We start from the raw sequence: 19073 nt of genomic DNA, 5'->3' as shown, positions 1-19073 counted from the left end.
CAACTGCACACTGCAGCCCTGAGCCAGTCTTTCCAAGGCGTAAAAAAGAGATACAAAGAGCAGTTCCTTTTTGCTCCCTTGGCTTGAAGGCGCTTTTTTGGCATTGCGTCATGTAGATGCAGTGCCAGAGGAGAGCTGTGATGCTGCACACCATGCAGTGTCATAGTGCCCTGGGGTGGAGCTAGGTGTGCAGCATGTAGACACTACATCCTGACTCTGCCCCCAGGCCAGCCTTAATGGCTGGTCTGCACAGGGCCTACATTAGGAGAAGGCTGGATATAAGGAAATCATCACCATCATCATCATCCAGATTCAGAGCTAGTATTTTCTACTGTGGAACAGATCTTACTGTCAGGAAGATTAAGAGTCAGGTGCTGAGCCACTTCACTCCTCAGAGCACTACAGATTAAAATACCAGCTGCAAAAAGCAGCAAATGCCTTGACTGGCCTTAATATGAACAAAGGCAGGTCACTTGGACAGTTAGTTATCTATAAATTAGTACAGCCAAGGCCAATCCTTTGCTATGAACAACAGTTCCAGAATTTCTGTGTGGCTTTGTTTGATTGCTTTTGTTATATTGGTTTCTGGGCTTTGGCTTGTTCTTTAGATTATTCTCTCTGGCTACTCCTTGACTGGCACTAGACCCTGCTCAGATTGTCTTTCATGCTTAGACCTCCAACTGTTTTAACCACACTCCTGCTCTTGTTGACTCTCCATATATGACCCTGGACTCAGTCTGTACTCAGCTAGGGGCTATGTAGGGACTGTGCATACACAGTAGTATTTAACTGTCATACAGACTTCCAGGCATTAGTACTAGTAGTATCCCACCTTTATTCAAGAAATGGGACTCAAGGTGGCTTACTGATGTGGAACAAAGTTTGAATTCCCAGTTGGATCAACATGAAACCACATAGACCAAGTCCTGGTCAAAGACTTGTACCGATAGAATGGCTAGCCTTTCTACAAATGCTGTGATTCCTGAACCAAGAAGCTGTTTTCATTTCATATATTGCCAATTAAGTGGACACCAACATATTATCTGCTTTCAGTGTAGGCTTTTGAAGATTACATCAAGTCAAACTTTTATTAGCAAAGTTGAAATTCATGTAGAATGAAAATATTTTTTTAAAAAACATACATATACATAGGCATGATACAAACAGCAACTACATTCCAAACACATTTTTGCTAAGTCTTAATTAATTTCCACTAACATTGAGCTTGAAAAATAATAGCATGAACCTAGTAATCATGTTTCCATCTTTTATTTTTCATGAAGTTTCATGATTTTTAAAAATGGAGATGCTTTGGCTCTGACCAATCCTCTGCAAACTTTGAACAATTACAAAAGATTATAAATTTGGAGACTTGGCGTAATAAACATGTAAACAAGTTTTTCATGTTTAAAATGTACAGGCCTAAATCCAATTGTTTGTCCCAACTATATCAATGGCACTTACTACTGAATTAACAAGATCCCATTGTTTCAGTCGGTCTACTTTAGTTGGGATTCACAAATGGATTTAGGTTTCAGTCTGTGAGCAAACAACTGGGTATAAATCCCATTGAACTGGATTGACTTTGAAGTAAATATACATAAAAATGTAATGCAAATAATAGATCAATAATGCAGTCCTATGCATCCTTAAGAAGAAGAAACCTCATGGTGTTCAATAAGGTTACTTCCAGATAGGTTTGAATACAGCTAAAGCACTGGAATGTAAAGCTCTGTATTTGTTTTGAAGCAAATAGATGTTAAAGACACAGACTTGTGTCCTGCTCAGTATTTATGAATTTATAAGATAGATTTACAAACTCATAACTTTTTTTGGGAATCACATTTGCAGTTTTGCTCCAGTGCAATGACAAAAAAAGCCTACCATATAAGCTAGGCACCTCTGCCAATGGAAGGTATTCAGAAATGCTAAGAAATGGGGTGTTGGGTAAAGAATTTTCCAGCCCTCTCCCATCAGTGAAGTGAATTCTGACACCAACTGTGACAGTCCCAGAGTGCCTTGCTGTTCAAATCATCTTGCTGCTGAGAGAAGGCTGAAAGCTTCTTCACTCAGAAAACCCGCCACTGACAGAGGTACCAAGCTTATACAGTAAGTTGTCAGGAGGGGGAGTCCAGAAAGGTAATTATGATGATGGAGCATCATCATTGTAACTATGTCTGGTGCTGCAGGATCTTGGCCGCTGATTTTAGCCACTTACTCTTCTTGTCAATGAATGGAAAACCTAACAGTATGAATTGTAATGATTTTGTCTGCATCTTTTACAGTTTTCCATGAAAGTGGGATATTATCCCATAAAAAAAATTCTAAAATAAATGCTGTGTTGGAAATCTTAAATATTATCTACTATATCATCTTACTGATATTATTGGGACTAAATTTTATTGAAATTAATTCAATGCAACCTTTATAAATGTAATAAAACAAAGAGAATGGCAATTTTATCACCACTTTCCATAAATTATATAGAATTATTTATAAAATATTGGCCCTCATCCCAGCTGTTTCAACCAGGAGTTGTAATCATGTGGCCATTCAGATGTTCTTAGCATGCATCTCTCAGATTCCCCACCACTGGCCACTCTGGCTGGACCTGCTGAGACATACAGATCATTAGCATTTGGTGAGTGAGGGCCACACAATTCTCATCCCTGCTTTATACCCATTCAAGCATCACTTTGGATGTTTAGGTCAACTCCCATGTTCCTGATGATATACTAAATTCACCATGGTGATTTTGACAATGCTCATTCTTCATGGTGACTATATTGTTCACATGTATATCATATATTGTGTGATAGTGGTAATACATCGAGACAAAGGCTTAAATAACAGGTCTCATTCTTTGAGAGCCAGTCACCTTCACTTGAAATAGTGGTGGTAGCCAATTTGCAATGTCCAAGAATGAAGTGAAAACATTAGCTTTGAACAGTAGATATTTGTCAGCATGGAGAAAACTGGATGCAGAGAAAGGTGATGCAGCAAGAGGCTGGTTGCACAAAGCCATCTACTCTCTCTCAGCTCTGCAGATCCTGAATAATTTCTAAATTATGAAACGTCATACATGATTTCACATCATGATGAAATTAACAGACTGGTTCCAATAGAAATATCTGGTAAACAATAGCACTCTCTGTGGGCAGTACACTCATGGGCAATTGGCTGGCAATCAACAGCTTCACATGCTGATTACCAATGGATCCATTCTTGGCGGTAGAGGCACCACAAGGCAAAGTGGTGGCAGAGGCAGAAATTATGCCCTTTCACCACCATGTAGGCGAGTTAGGCAAATTGCCTTACCTGCAGCCTCAGGGTTTCTATTCAGCAACTCCTATCAGGCCAAACCAGCATAGTCCATGATGAGGTATCTAGAGAGCTACATTCCAATAACCTTTGGAAGATTGCATTTTTCATACCCAGATGTGTGGGTAATTGGTCTAAAGTAGCAGCTGCTTTACTTTTCTTGCTCTTTTACCATCACATCATCCTTTCAAAAGCAGATAAAGTAGAGACAGCTGGCAGTCTACCAACGAACCATTGGATGAACCATCACAAGGCTGTCTTTTTACTTAGTTCTGTTTTTAACCAGCAACATTTCACTCCATAATCTAAATTCTCACTCTAAATGCTGAAGTTCTCTTACAGCTTGCTAATGAGATATTCTGGATATTATTGGAACCTGCTCAACACATTTTATTACCTGAGATAGGGCAACAAATTGTGTCCCTTCCCCAAGTCAAAATGCATGTATCCAAGAACAGCTAAGTTATTTTGGCACCTAAGGCAGAAAATTCCAAATTCTGCTCCCTGACAGTAAAAAATATATAAATAATTCAAATAGGTAATGGTTTGCTCCCATTTTGAGAAGCTGAAAACCCAATTCAGTCTTCCTTATGGTTGGCTTAACCCTGCATTTCACCTGGGGTAGCCAGTTCTTTATTCTGGCTGGAATCCTGTTAGTATACTACAGTGGCACAACTATGCTGAGATAGGTGGCAGTGGCAAGGTGATAGCAAGAGGAAAAAGGCACTGGACACAGCAGCTATGAAAGAAGACAAACCCATCATTGTCTTTATTAGGAAATGAAGTCTGCTGGTTGTGAGCAGCCTATTTCTTCAATGTCTGGTTTCCAGGAGGGTCCTCAGAGTGTTCTGAGAAGGCTGGCTTCTCAGGACAGGCAATTTTCCAAGTCATGCTCCCCAAAACACCTTGGCTTCCAGACATGGAGGGGGTAGAGTCTGTTCATATACATCAGCATTCAGCTTCCAATGACAACAGGTTTTTCTGACTTCCCTTCTAGCTGCTAAGCTACCTTAGAAAAATGGCAACCATAATGCACTATGTGCTACTGTACTGCACTCACAAGATTCTGGCCATTGTCTCTAAATGCACAATTTGATACCAGTACAATAGAGCTGTGACTGGAAATAGGCAAAAGGAACGAGAAGTAATTCACATGATTGTAGTTGTTCTACCTGCCTTAATCATCAGACACATTGGTTGCTGCTTCTGGCTCTACCTGAGTACATTTTAGTTTACAATTGTAAAATTGTTTACAATTTACAGTTCTCCTAACAGATTCTATTCAGATTCACACAGATTCTTCTGTGTTTGGAGACAGACAGAGGAAATCCTGTTAATATCAGAAACATGCATGTACGAACCAGTCCTTTGTCAGAAAAATTTGGAAAATGTAAATAAACAATTTATCAGTTAAGCATATGAAGTGGCAAATATTACTGGAGTTTTACATTTTCATGTGCCCTATATAATCTGGCATTGCTAGCATTGTTTTTTTTTAATCACAATACTGCTGTCACTATAACTTCACAATTAATGGATAAACAGAATATTCATGCCATTTTCTAGTTTTGTGGTTTGAACATTTCTTGTAGAAGTCTGTTCAGACATTACACGTTGTTTTCAGACATGTTAGCATACCACCTATGAATCAAAGGCAATGCCAGCCTCTTAAAAAAAAAAAAAACCTCCATACTTTTCATTAATATTCCATTAACATGGATTTAACACATCAATGCAGATTTTAAACTCTGCATTGCAGTGTTTTTTTTTTTTTTTTGTAAGCTTTATATATCATGTTAAGGTTCAGACTGGAAAAGGGAAAAGCACTCAGGTGAGAACTAGAACATAAGATCTTATCATACTATCAAATATCATTTTTAGGCTGATCGATACTGCCATTTTTTAATGTGATGGTCAAGGTCATGTTTGCATGTCCCAACATATATACAGGTTTATGTTCTTTTAAAAAAGGATTTACTCCAGGTATACTTTATGGTGTCTTGGTTTGAATCTAGGATGTAAACTAGTGGTGGTTTACACTCCACCAGAGGTTACAAGTCTCCAGAGGTTACAAAATTACAATTTCCAAGCTTTTATTAATGTAGACATGAGTTAGACAAACAACTTATTACCCGATGACAATGCTCCTAGACTGCTATCAGCTCTAAGTTGTAGCCACAGCATGCCATGTTTGTTCTTTCCTTCCCTAAAAACATGTCAGGGAAGCTAGTGGGCTAGAAATTTGGGAAACATCAAGGGAAACATGATTATGAACGTTTACAATATGGCTTAAAGAAATGAAATCCCTCAATAGAACAATAATTCCATTAAAATAAACAGCAACAACAACACTTGCCTACTTGGTGAAGTGCTACTGTGGGAAAATGTTTGGCAGGCTGTGGCACTTGTGTGCACAAAACCTGCAACAGAAAGACACTGTTGGTTCTAGGTTTTGTAAAGCCCATGAGCAAGCTGTCCTCCACTGTCAATATTGCTTATTCAGGTTCTCTTTCTCTTTGAGTCAAAACTGTACCACTCTTCAGAAGGAGTAAGGTAATAAGCAAAGGCTCTTCCTCTTTGCTTGTAAAATTTATATCCAACCTTTCTGTCAAAGCAATGGCACTTGAGATGGCCTTCCCCTGCTCCCATCACTCTTTAAATGCTGAAGACAGATGAAAGACTGTAGGACTGGCAGTGGATCCTATGCAAAGGTGGGGATAGCACTGAATCAAAAAAGAGTTGCTGTCTCCCCTGTCAGGTTTTTTTAACCTGCTTAGAAAAGTCACCCTCACATCTGTAAAATATAAGTGCCAGTTATAAAAACACATGGCATGTGGGATGCAAATGAACACAATCACCTTGTTTTAACACTTAGGTATCTTGTACCTTTTGAAGTGTGACTAAAAAGCTAGTTAGTTTCCCATATTTCATATATTCTTACAAATGGAAATTGGTTGGTGGCTTTTACAGTCTGTGATTTGTATCCAGTAAGTTTTTTAGCTCCTTTACAGAAGGCACAGGTTTTGCTGTCTCAGATGTTGCACATACACAAGGAAAATATGAACTGCAGCATCTAGTTAAAATGTTAACAGTTTTGCACATTAGCACTGCTGAGATGAAGAATACTTCTCCATTTTCTACCAGGAAATGAGTTTGAAAACCAAAATTATTCCCTTAATAAACCCTAGCCAAAATGCACTGATAGTGTCTTTGAAATAACTGGGACAGCTACGTAATGACAAGGGAACCTTTTTGCAGTGACCTTTGAAGACATCTAGACTTAAATACAGTTGTTAATCCTGAATGGAGTAGAGCCACTGAAAGTAAGTAAGTTCATACATCTAAATTCTATTGAGTCATTGATTCTCTGACAGTTGAGGCATGGGTCATAGAGTCCAAATCCTAGCTGAAATGACTAGGCCTAGCCCAGATTATAATTTGTCTGAACTATATTCAAAATCACATTAAAAGAGAAGAAGAGTGATATTAAAATTTATTTGTACATGCTCAGAAAAAGAATGCATATGCTAGATTTATTGATATATGTCAGTGCCTACCAAATAATATAAAATAAGTCTGAATAGCAAATTAAAAATGTGTTCACATAAAATACTGAGGTATATCACCCCAGGATTTTTCTTCATGCAACAGTCTCCAATATCACTGCAATTAACATGATTACCTTTGTGCACCACTCAATGGATAACATGTAGCTTCAAGAAGCAGTTGTTTGGCATACCAAAAACAGAATTATGCTGAGACTGAAAATCCACCTATAGAAAGCCTTTTCAGTAATGACGTGGTTAGATTAAGCAGAACCTAAGTTGAGACTCAAAAGAATTTCAAAATAGTAATGCTTGGATATTTGGGGTGTGGGTGGAGGTTGGTCTGTTTGTTTGTTTTTAAAAACTAATAGGGGGGAGGTTCGAGATGCTTAATATAGAAAGTTAATGTTTTACATATAAATTTGTATGGTTAAGAAAAAAAAACAAAGCTCTGTGCTACCAATGTGTACAGCTCATCTGAAAAAAAATCTATATAAACATGATATGTATAAAAATTCACAAAAGGAATATGGGTGTACCAATATACAGATAGGGCACTGATAAAGGCAATTTGTTTTAAAAAGCAGCACGTTGCTTAAAAAGAGCCCACTTTTCCTTGGGAGGGGAGGGGAGAGATCTATTTCTGTTTTTACTGATGAGAACTCTATATAAGCTGTATGCTTGCAGCAACAGGAAGAAAATTAATTCAGCCAATTGCATAAAGAAAGAGTGACAGCTAGTGGGCAAAAGAGAGAAAAGATGCAGCCAGTTTGTGACCACATTATTAGCAGATAGATCATGCTACATTTCTAAACAACTGCCATCAAAACAGAATACAAATTTTAAAATCAACCAAGATGGTTCATTGAGAACATTAAATAACATACAATAGGGAATAGGTTGCTTGTCCATAGTGGGTCCCCTCCATAAATTTACTACATATTTTTTTTATACATCATGTTAAGCAACTGTTGCTGCTTTCACAGTTGGGAATCTGATTTCTGTAATTCTGAGAAAACATTATATTATTAGGGATTATGGTTTGAAATGTATATACAGAAGAACAAAGGCATACAAGAAAGGAGACCTTATTTTTTAAAGCCCGGTTCTGTGAGCCACAGTGTGCCAAATACATTTTTAGAACATAGTGCATTTACTAGAATGCATTGCACTTCATGCTGTTTCTGGTCGGCTTCCCACTAGTAGGGGACCCTTGTGGGTCCTTGTCAGAACACTAACAATTGCCACCATTTGCAAGACATTCTGTACTAAAAGCTAAGCATGAAACTAGAAAGCAGAGTCAGTATACAACAGAGAGAGGCAATGGTGGATGGCTATAGGATACCATTAGCCCTTCAGGAAACCATGGTGCACTACACCTTCCACTGCAAATGCCTTGTGCATCCCCTGAAAAGCATTAAAAAACCCCACTTATTTTGAAATTTTCTTTTTCTCTTGGGGGGGGGGGCACAATAGCAGCCATGGGGGACACATATGGTCTACAGGCTGCACTTTACCCACTCTGGTGTACAGGAAGAATGACTACAAAAGATTTCATTGGATAACAGTCACAAAACTATTGGCCAACATAGGAACAGTCATGGCAGCATATTCCTATGGCTGGAATCCAGTGTTGGACTAGTGGCCAACTGACAGGACAAAAGGACTTTTTTAACCCACTCTGTCTAAGTAAACTTCCATACTGCCTAGAAACTTATGCTGGGGAGTGTAAAACATTTTGAGGGCACTGAGGGAAGAACTGGAGAGAAAATAGTCTGCTGAGGGAAACAGTTCTGTCAGCAGAACAACTCTGTTGGGTCCTGATCAATGTATCCAACATCAGGTAGTAAACTTTCATAATAGGATTACAGTAGGGAAGTTCTGCCCCACTACCCAAAATGAAGATAAAATATTACTTATAGTTTTAGTCTAAGTTGTCTGAGTGCTGTCACAGCTACAGATATCTATAGGGGCAGCTGTAAGAAACATGGAAAACATCAGGTCCCTATATACAAATATATATAACACTGAAGTAGTGGTACTTTCGGTCAGGCTGAGTGCCTTATGTTTTACAAATTTAAGTTCTGAGTCAGATTTTAATGAAATTACAACACCTGTGTCTTGAGAAAGAAAGTTTCACAAATCAACTTTTTATGTCAGCTCCCTATTTCTAAATTGGCTGAATGTTGAGGTCTTGAACTTTTCTGCAGCCTATTTTTGATTCATATGATAGTTGATGACTAGTAAAGATAAATACAGTGACTTGAAATGAATGATTCATGCTAATATTTTATGCATGGAGAGGAAAAGTTGCTGTAGAACTCCCAATGCTTTCAACTGATGCTTTCTCCTTACATCCGGTATAAGCTCCAATAAAGGAACCATCTTCATTGAACATTCTGTGGTCCCCATCTCCATAATCCACCAAACTATCAGCACTCTCTGCAGCCTTAATGTCCATGTTAAGAGACCGCAGGCTTCCTTTCAGTGGCTTTTCATCACTGTCACTGAAAAGGAAGGAAAACATGTAAGAACTTGTAGGATAAAATATGTGTTTTATCACATACTACACAACAGGGAAACAATAACAAAGAATAATATGTAAAGGATCTACACTGTGTGATAATGTGATATAAATCTTCACTTTTTTCATTATGGCATATAAGAATGAAACATTTCAAATGTTTTCGGAAAAGTTTTCAAAGAGTTTTGGCAAGCTAAGGAAGGTAGTTATGTCAACATAAGGTCAACAGGAAGAAAGTCATTTTCCAACTCTGTACAACCAGTAAAGATTGGTTACATAGGCTAAGGTGATGGGAATTGCAGTCTAAAAACATCCAGCCCCACCTCTACTATAGATACTATTACTAGCTTATGTAGCCAATGGTGAAGAATGCTGGGAGTTGTAATTGAACAAATTTGGGAGGTCTGAACTTTGTCCAATCCAGTCTAGATTGCCTTGATATTTGGTCTACATTACTTTTTCTTGGCAAAATTATTTAAAGCTAATGGCTGACACATGGGAGATATAGTTATGATGACATAGTTAGTTCTGTCTCCCAGTCTGAAACCCCCCTCCCCTGCCACATTTCAAGGATGTGTAAGTCTTCCTTACAGCACAATCCTTAAAAGCCAGGCAGCTGCACCAACCAAAAGAGTTCTGCCATGCTGGCAAATGGGGCACTGAAGGATGATGCATCCAGCCACCTCCCACTAGCAGCTCACTGGGATAGCTCTACAGTGCCTTACACACTAGTGCTGCAGAATTCCTTCAGTTGGTGCAGCTGCTTAGATTTTAAGGTGGGCCTTGGAGGAGTCAGGCAAGAAAGCCAGTATGGCATAGTGGGTCAAATGTTGGACTATGACCTTGGAGACCAGGATTTGATTCCCCGTTTGGCCGTGGAAACCCATGGGGTGACCTTAGATGGGTCACACACTCTCAGCCCCAGAAAATCCTGTGACGGAATGACCTTAAGATTACTATAATAGTAATAATAATAATAATAATAATAATAATTTATTTATTTATATCCCGCCCAATCACTGGGAATCTGGGCAGCTTACAACAGTGGGGATAATACAAAGCAATAACAATAAACATTAAAATAATAAAACAATACTTTATAACATAGCAATACATAAATAATAATAATAATAATAATAATTTCATAACAATTCAATAATAACAAAAGATAACACAAAAGATTATATTCAAATCAATAATTATCAAAAGGAAATCCCTATTTCCAACCCCTCATTCAAAAAATAACAAAGCAAATGCCAATAAACAATGAAATAATAAAACAAATACAGCATAACAAGTTACAAAATTAGAGTTAAGAAGTTACAATTAAGAGATTACAATCTAACACCCTAAAAAGGGGGAAGTGAGAAACAATTTGAAAGTACAAAACAACAACAACTGGGGAACATTTGCAGTTGTGGCAAACTACAGGTGCCACAGTCATTTGCATGAATGGTAAAACTGATGATATTTTAAGTCTAGCTTAAGATACCATAAAAACTGAATGTGATGCCAGTCATCATTTTGCCCTTTCAGTTCCAGAGTGACATTTTCCCACTTGCATTATCCCCTTGTTCACATAACATTAATTTAAAGTTTCATATAACAAATTTTGAAGATTGTACTATGAGATAAATGTGTTTCTACATTGACTTTAGATTGTGTTTAGATTGATTTATAAATATTTTTCTTACATGAATTAGATCAGGAGAGAAGAACCTGTCCAAAACATCAAAGATCAAAGGTTCAATTCTGAATTAGATGGTGCAAGTAACCACCTTAATGGCAAATAGTTGATAATTCTGATCAAGACCAATAACAGTTGATAACCAGGATGTATATAATACAGTATACTAGATAATCATCTGACAGAGAAAGCTTGCATTCTGATGATTTTAATTAGGGGAGAAATGTTGACACAGAGGGTAAGAAAGGATCAGGATAAGTTGGGAGGTATGTATGGAGTCAGATTCAAGAATGCGTAATTCTATTTTACAGCAGAATCCAAGGGAAAGGAAGGTATTCTCAAGACAAGGTAAGCCTGATATTTCACCTAAGGACTGAAAGATACAACCTATATGTTTGCTTACCTTTCTAATTATCTGTCCCATTAGAAAGCATTAAAATTAAATATATATGAAATTATGCAGGACTTGGTGGTTTTATCTATTATAAGACATCATTTGGATGTAAACAAATATTGTACCTTTTATTCAGTGATACTAAATAGAGGTGCATCTACACTGTAGAAATAATGCAATTTGACACCCCCAAGTGTTGTAGGTCCAGGCTATTGAATCCAGGGATTTGTCATTTTACAAGGTCTTTAGCCTTCGCTGCGAACAAGTGCTGGCACTTCACAAAATTACAAATCCCAGGATTCTGTAGGGTGGAGCCATGGCAATAAAAGTGGTATCACACTCATTATTTTCACAGTGTAGATGCACACTGTGTCTTTTGAATGGTTATGAATAGTTATTGCATATAGTAGTTTGAACACTAGCACAGTAATCTACGAATAAATTTATTTTATTTTGTTTCATTCCAAAAGTGAGATTACTAGATTGCTAATAATAGCCAGAATCCTGTGGATGAGCTAAAGCAGGGTAATTACACTGGTACAGAAGATGGCAACAGGACAAAAATGGCCATGGAGCAGTGGCTGGGAAGGAAGGCAGGCTTTGGGTAAAAGAAGCTGTTTGGAGCTGGCTGATTTTGTCTGCCTTCTTTCAACACTGCAACATGACCCTGGGAGCTGGTATTGTGCACCGCAAGAATTTGGCCAACAGTATAGTAATATTCAAATGGCATACTTTAGAACACATTATGTAAGATATGGTAATGGTTTTCAACTATGGTAGCCATAGACCAGGGTCCAAATCCCACATTGGCTACAAAAACCGATTGAGTGATGCTGGGCAAGTCACACACTCTCAGTCTAAGAGGATGGCAGTGGCAAACCCCCGCTGAAAAAGTCTTGCCAAAAAATCCCATCCTGTGATAGGTTCCACTTTTAGGGTCCCTAAAAGTCTTCAAGGTATACAACAATAATGGGAAATGCCCCATTGCATAGGTGACACATTTTTCTATTTTACAGAAAACTGTACAGGAGCTTTGTATTCTAATCAGAGTGTTCTTCTTTGTATTGTACTACCTAGATAATGACAACTGGACTTGTGTATGGGATAAGAGAACAAATTGGCCAAGCTCATCATAAAATCACTGTTAAAATATTTAGAAGATTCTAGGTTAGAAACATATCAAAACCAAGTGCCATTTTCTTACAACAAAATGTGTGTGAAAGTCAGTGTCCTAATACATTTAAATATCATTATGTGATCCCATAAGGTTTGCTTTGGAAATGTCAAATTATTATTGCTTCTAGTGTTCCTATTAAAAAGGCATTCTATGGAATAGTGTATGATAATCCTATATCATTATGAAGGCCAGTAAGGCTCACTAACCTATATTCGCCAAAGATTTCATCTTTTATGGATTGTCCTTCAGGATCTGGATGTAAGTCTTCTTTTTCTTTCACTGCATAGACACAAAAAAGTTATATGTATATATATTTTCACAATATTTAGAAATTTTTTTTAAAGAATTCAGATAGTCACTGGAGGAAAATTGGCAATGAAATAAGTATGACTCCTAAATTATACAGTTTCAAAAGATATAAAACCGTGCTGGTTGATTATGTCCCAAATATGATATCCTGTTGGTTCCAGCTAATTCTCTTTTGGTGCTAGTTTAGCTACAACTTTAAACCACTTAGCTCTGTCACAATAGTTATGTAGTGGTTGAATGCAGAACCAGGACTCTGAGACCAGAGTTCAAATCCCACTCAACTATGGAAATCCACAGAGTGACCTTGGACAAGTCACACCCTCTCAACTTTAGAGGAAAACAGTGAGAAATATCCTCTGAATAAATATTGCCAAGAAAACCCAGGTCACCATTTAGAGCTGACTTGAAGACACATAACAGTGACAACAAAAAGCCACTTATAATAAGTCCTAGGAGCAGAACTAGTCAACGGTCTGCCTTAAATCATTTATGGAATAAAAAGATATAAAGAATCTTATGGCAACTTTGAAACTGGCTGAGAACAAGAAATTTCTAGCACAAGCTTTTCTGGACTCCAGTCCATTTCATCAAATGCAAGTGGACTGGACACCAGTGGCTGATTATATATATATATATATATATATATATATATATATATATATATGCTGAAGCAGACTACTTGAATATGATTTCATTTATTTATATAAGTTATGCCATGCCTAGTTAAAGCTTTCTGCATCATTATCAGAGAGATAGTGCAGTTTCTTCTCTAAAGATATAGGCTGGAATTCTGTATGTGCTACAACTGGCCTTACCCTACCTCCAAACCTTATTTACTAGGCAGCAGCCACTGTGACCAAAGGAAGTGTGTTATCCTGTTGGTTGGGATACAGAATACTGATCCCACCATGAGTAGCTACTAGTGCAATTCCTCCTTGCATTAGAAATCAATCACTGGAATGGGATAGAAATGTCAATCTGCTGCATTGCAACAGAGACAGAACACACACACACCCAACACACACACACAGTACCTGCTGCACAGTAAGCAAGGATGGATGGGATGGGCCAGTACAGGTTGTGTATCCCTTATCTGAAATTCTGAAATTGATAATATTCCAAAATCCAAAATTGTCTATATGGATGGCTGAACTAATGGCACCTTTGTTTTCTGTTGTTTCAGTACACATAAACGTTATTTCATGCACAGCATTATTAAAAATATTGTGTAAAAATTACATTCAGGCTATGCACATAACATGCTATACAAAACATACATTTCATGTTTAGACTGGATCCCTTCTCCAAGACATCTGGTTATGTATATGCAAGTATTCCAAAATCTGGGGGGAGGGGGGGGGAATCTTAAATCCAAAACACTTCTAGTCCCAACTTTTAAGGTCTTCCCACCCCACAAAGTGCCTTACATATTAACATGACAAAATTGTTTAAATATTAAAAAATATATAAAAATAGTAAAATATCATTTTATAAAAACAAGAAAAATATTATAAGCAGACAAGTAAAAAAAATCCTTGGGAAAAGAGGAAATACTAACAAAAAGCAAGAAAGACTAACATTAGGAGGTCTGCAGACCACAGATAATAGAAATAGAAATAGCATGTGAATCATTGTTTTCACACATGGGTCTCAACATTTTGTTACAGGAAAAAGGCTCAAAAAGCCCTAGGATGGGGATGACCTCACTGAGTTTCATGCTAGACTAGTAGATTGTTAGTTAAATGCATGGAAGCTGAGAAAACATTTTCTGTTTACCTGAATATTTGCCTCCTTTGTTCCTTTTAACAAAGCAAACTGTAAGCAACAATAAAGTAAGCAGAGCAATTGCACCCATCAGTCCAATAAACCAGCCTTGTGTCGATATTCTTTCATAAATTCCAGCATAAGCTTTGAATGAGAAAAAGAAATATACATGAATAGAAAAAAATCACACTTATAATCTTCAAAATTGTATTAATTTAAAAATTTATTCTGCAAGTGTTAACATACTCATGGTGCTTTATGGAGCAGACTCCAACATTCCAAGGATGGCAGAATTGCTAAACATTTATTTAAACATTAATATTAAAGGAAAAGAAAGAGTCTACAGTGCATACTACTAATATTTGGAATGGGGATTTCAATAGCTTTTGATTAAAGAGATTCATGCCAAATAGGATAGTGGATACAGAATTCAGGAAAGCCTTCCATGCAAAAGTGGTTTGCAGAAGAGAGAGAGTTAAAAAAAGTATAAAGAACACATGCAAGTGCTCAGCTAGCTGCATTTTTAATGCAAGAAGTAGGGACTTACTCTCTTGGGAAGGACAGAATGGCTAAAGCCTGCAGATAATATGAAATAATTTCACTTTTGTGCTTGAATGCAATAAACAAAACTGAATCTTAAATCTATACATATATCATAAACTTCTCACTCTAGAGCACTGGGTTCCAGAGATGTTTTGAACTACATCTCTTATCATCCCTTACTATTAGTCATACTGGTTGGAAGTGATGGTTATTGCAAGCCAAACAGTTGGAGAACCAAGGGTTCCCCAATACAGTTCTAAAGTGAGGATGGAGAAAGCCTTCTGACTAGTATTAGTATCAACTATACTGCTTCTGATTAGTGTTACATGGAAAACTATATTTGGGGACACTTTCATTCAGAGAACTACAAATGGAGAGAGACCTGGGACTAGAAAAATAATAAGGGATTCATGAAGAGTAATTGCTCACGGATATATGCACCACAATAATTAAGCAACAAGGTGGCCATAGGCATAGATGAAACTATTTACAAAACTACTTTAAACTAGGGTAAAAATGCGACAAAAGGGACAGACCTCAAGCCAAAAAGCATTGAGTTGTAAACTATCTCTTCCACCTTATATAATACTTTGCTACCACTACCAGATAGGCTTGATTTCAACTTCCTCCTTGGAATGAGAAACATGTCAGATCCCATGAAGAAGGATGCAAGGGCTATTTACAAAGTTGAACAGATTCACTACTTGCTCTCTGCTTCCAGCTTCAAGAAAAAGGAAGACCTCATCTTCTATAACAATACTCTTACTTGATCATTTAAAAGTGTGATTATAAAACATCTGAGGAGTGGAGTATGGCAGCCCTGCCACCCTCCACCATCATTCCCACTGTCCTCCTATGCAGACAGATTAGTGTGTCTAAAGCCAAGTGGCTCTGTTATCTATGGGGGTGCTTCACATGATTTAGAAAGGTGGAAAATCATGTCCCAAATTCCTTGGAGAACTACCTCAGATAGCCGTATATTCAGTTCAAACTGTTCCTTCCCACATATGGAGGGGGATAGGAAATGATGAGAGGTGGGACAAAGGGCCAGTAAACCCCCTTTCCTTGTGTATGTTGAGTAAACATGCTCTAAAATGACCAAATGACTAATGAGCTACAATGGAACACAAGCAATTTTCATCTACTCCCAGTTGTAGAACCTAAGAATGTATGCTGTTAACTCTTTTAGTGCAATCTCTACATTTTGTCTCTGGCCTAACTGCCGATTATCAGTCTAAAAACATAGCTTTTCTCCAAAACACTGCAAGATAGTGTATATTAAACTGGCCACCTGCTTTTTCAAAGCACATGAATTTCTCATACTTCCTTCTGTATTGTCATGTCTGCATGTACTATGTCAGGATCCACTTCCATTTGTCATTCCAACATCTCACTAAATTATACTGAGGATTTACCTGGAGCTGCTGAAGGTAATCCAACAAGATGGTAGAATGGAACTAGTGAGGGAAACACTTGCATTTGTTGCAAAGATACCAGGCAGTCCTGAGATCCAACTTTTGAAAAAATAAGATGAAGGCTTTGTGCTGCAGACGAAGCATAGCTTCAGTGGAGTTTTTTGGGGAACAATTGGACAATTTTGAATGGAGAGACTTTTGATTTTATTGAAATCAGTGAAATTAATGTCACTAAGATCAGTGTGTTCAGATTTTCTGAATATAGTTGTGTCCTTGTATAAATGTCTTTTGATATAATTTGAAGTTATGACACTGAATTTTTCTTTTACAAAAACAACAACACTAATGCTCATCTTAGATGCCTTAAGAATATCTCACCTCTCCCCCTTGTCTCAATTACATCTGCAGAAATGCTATCATTATCAACCCAGTTCTTAGTCACTAGTCGAACTGTGTATGCAGTTCCAGGCTCAAGCACCTCAAGAGGCTGAATCTTTGGGGTGGGATTTACAGCTTCAGAAATCTTTCCAACAGCTTTACCTAAGGAATGTACAGAGTCAAGTCAAATAAGTGAATTAGATTAGGGGCTTTGAATACAAAATTTTAACATCAGTACAGGGAAACATAATCATGGTTAGCAATTTCCTTGAGAGAATTAGTCAAGCAATTCTGAAAACATTAGCGTGTCCCTTGGGGATTAGTAAATGGGGGAAATAAGGGTGTTTTTTGTTTTAAAAGTGTAATGTTCATGTTGAGCAAGATCCAAGTAGCAGCATACCTACTCCTCAAGTGTCCTTACTCCAGTGGATACAGTCTATTCAATGTATAAGATTAAAAGGTCTCAATGCATTCACTTAAAACTTTACCAAATGGTGTGTTATGAACTATTACAAGCCTCCAAAATGCTATCAGGTGATTCCTTTAATCCTCAGAAACAACCTCAAATTGTATTTGAAGTATGTAGTAGAATAATGGTTAAGGTAATTTTATTCAATTCAGGGACTCTTTTCTGATTCAAAAATTTTGCATCCTAGATAAAGATGTTACATTATTCTTAAGTTTGAAAATATAGATCATTTGTTTTTCTAATACGTTTTCATTGGGTCAAGAATGCTATAAGTATATTAAATGTCATTCATGTTCTATGGGAGAGAAATGGAAACTGAGGCTGCATCAGCACTGCAAAAATAATCCCGTTTGATATCACTTTAACTGTCATGGTTTAGCACTATGGAATTCTGAGAACTGTAGTTTGATGTGGCACCAGAGCTCTCTGACAGAGGAGACTAAATCTCTCTCTCTCTCTCTCTCTCTCGCACACACACACACACACACACACAACCCTAAAATTCCTTGAATTTGATAGCATTCAGCCATGACAGTGAAAGGGGTGTTAAATTGGATTATTTCTGCAGAGTAGGGAGTTTATCACATGAACTTTAAAACCATCTCAAGCCTCCCAGGCTGCAGCTGGGATGTGGAATGGAGGCAAGGATTATCGCATGCCTAAACGTCACCCGCTATCAGCCCGGTTCCAAGCCAAATCCCAGCCATGTTCCACCAGCAATTTTTCAAAGTCGGAAGCTTTCCGACTTCTAAAAATTGCTGATGGAGAGCAGCTGAGACCCAGGCTGATGGTGGGTGGGAATTTAACATGTGATAATTCCTGCCTCCATCTCAAGTCCCAGCTGCAGCCCGGGAGGCTTGAGATGGTTTTAAATTTCATATGATAAGCTCCTAGATGCAGCATGAGAGATGCTGAGTTGCCTAATGCTACATAAATACTAGATATGGGATTTGTGTACACTTTCCCAAGACTTACATCCCACTCTTTAGTCTTCAAATAGTGCTGATTCAGATGGGAAACTTTTCTCTTTTAGTAATTATTTTAGTTGCTTAATATGCAACTAATGTGACATTCTAAGATTCTAAAGCCATTCTGAATTGGGTGTCTCTGTTTGTTATTTCTCTCTCTCATATATATATAGTCTGCACATTCTTGAGACAATTTGCATGTCTGACACTGGATTTACTATCATTAGTTTTGAAACTAGAAAGCAAGCAAGCAAACAGGAGCTTTAAGAAATTAGCAATCAGAAGACAACTTGGGGGGGGGGGGAGAAAAGATTAAAGATGCTGTGGACATTTTAAAAGAGAAGAAAAAGAAGAAGAGGGAAGAATATGATATGTTTTTCTAAAACAACAATCCATCAATTACAATCAGTCCTTTAATTATTATACTGCCCCAGAGAGTTAGCATGAATATGTTGATCGATGCATTAAACCAAAATGTGATGCAAAGGGTTTTAACATAATTAAAACTAGCTGGCAGAGTAGATTTTGCTAAATGAATTTCATGAAGTTGAAACTACATTTTCTAATCAAACCACTAAT

At 37.5% G+C, this 19073-nt stretch overlaps 1 protein-coding gene across 6 annotated transcripts in view; it reads right to left on the bottom strand.

Annotated features, from left to right (window-relative positions):
- Window positions 1-1088: 1088 nt before the first annotated feature.
- Window positions 1089-19073, bottom strand: part of CHL1 (cell adhesion molecule L1 like) — a 325279-nt gene continuing 307294 nt past the window's right edge. For 5 of the 6 annotated variants that reach the window (XM_089519748.1, XM_089519736.1, XM_089519728.1 and 2 more), the window contains 4 exons: window positions 17058-17219; window positions 14734-14865; window positions 12855-12927; window positions 1090-9373 (listed from right to left, as the gene is read on the bottom strand). In XM_089519748.1, the coding sequence (XP_089375874.1) occupies window positions 9157-9373; window positions 12855-12927; window positions 14734-14865; window positions 17058-17219 (584 nt within the window). In that variant the 3' untranslated portion in view covers window positions 1090-9156. Of the gene's footprint in view, window positions 9374-12854; window positions 12928-14733; window positions 14866-17057; window positions 17220-19073 lie in introns of all 6 variants that reach the window. The other variant, XM_089519774.1, reaches the window with a different exon arrangement.

Source organism: Sceloporus occidentalis, unplaced genomic scaffold, assembly GCF_023333645.1.
Source record: "Sceloporus occidentalis isolate IW3139 unplaced genomic scaffold, rSceOcc1.0.p SCAF_1, whole genome shotgun sequence".
Lineage (NCBI taxonomy): Eukaryota > Metazoa > Chordata > Lepidosauria > Squamata > Phrynosomatidae > Sceloporus > Sceloporus occidentalis.
This window is presented reverse-complemented; position numbering and strand designations above follow the sequence as displayed.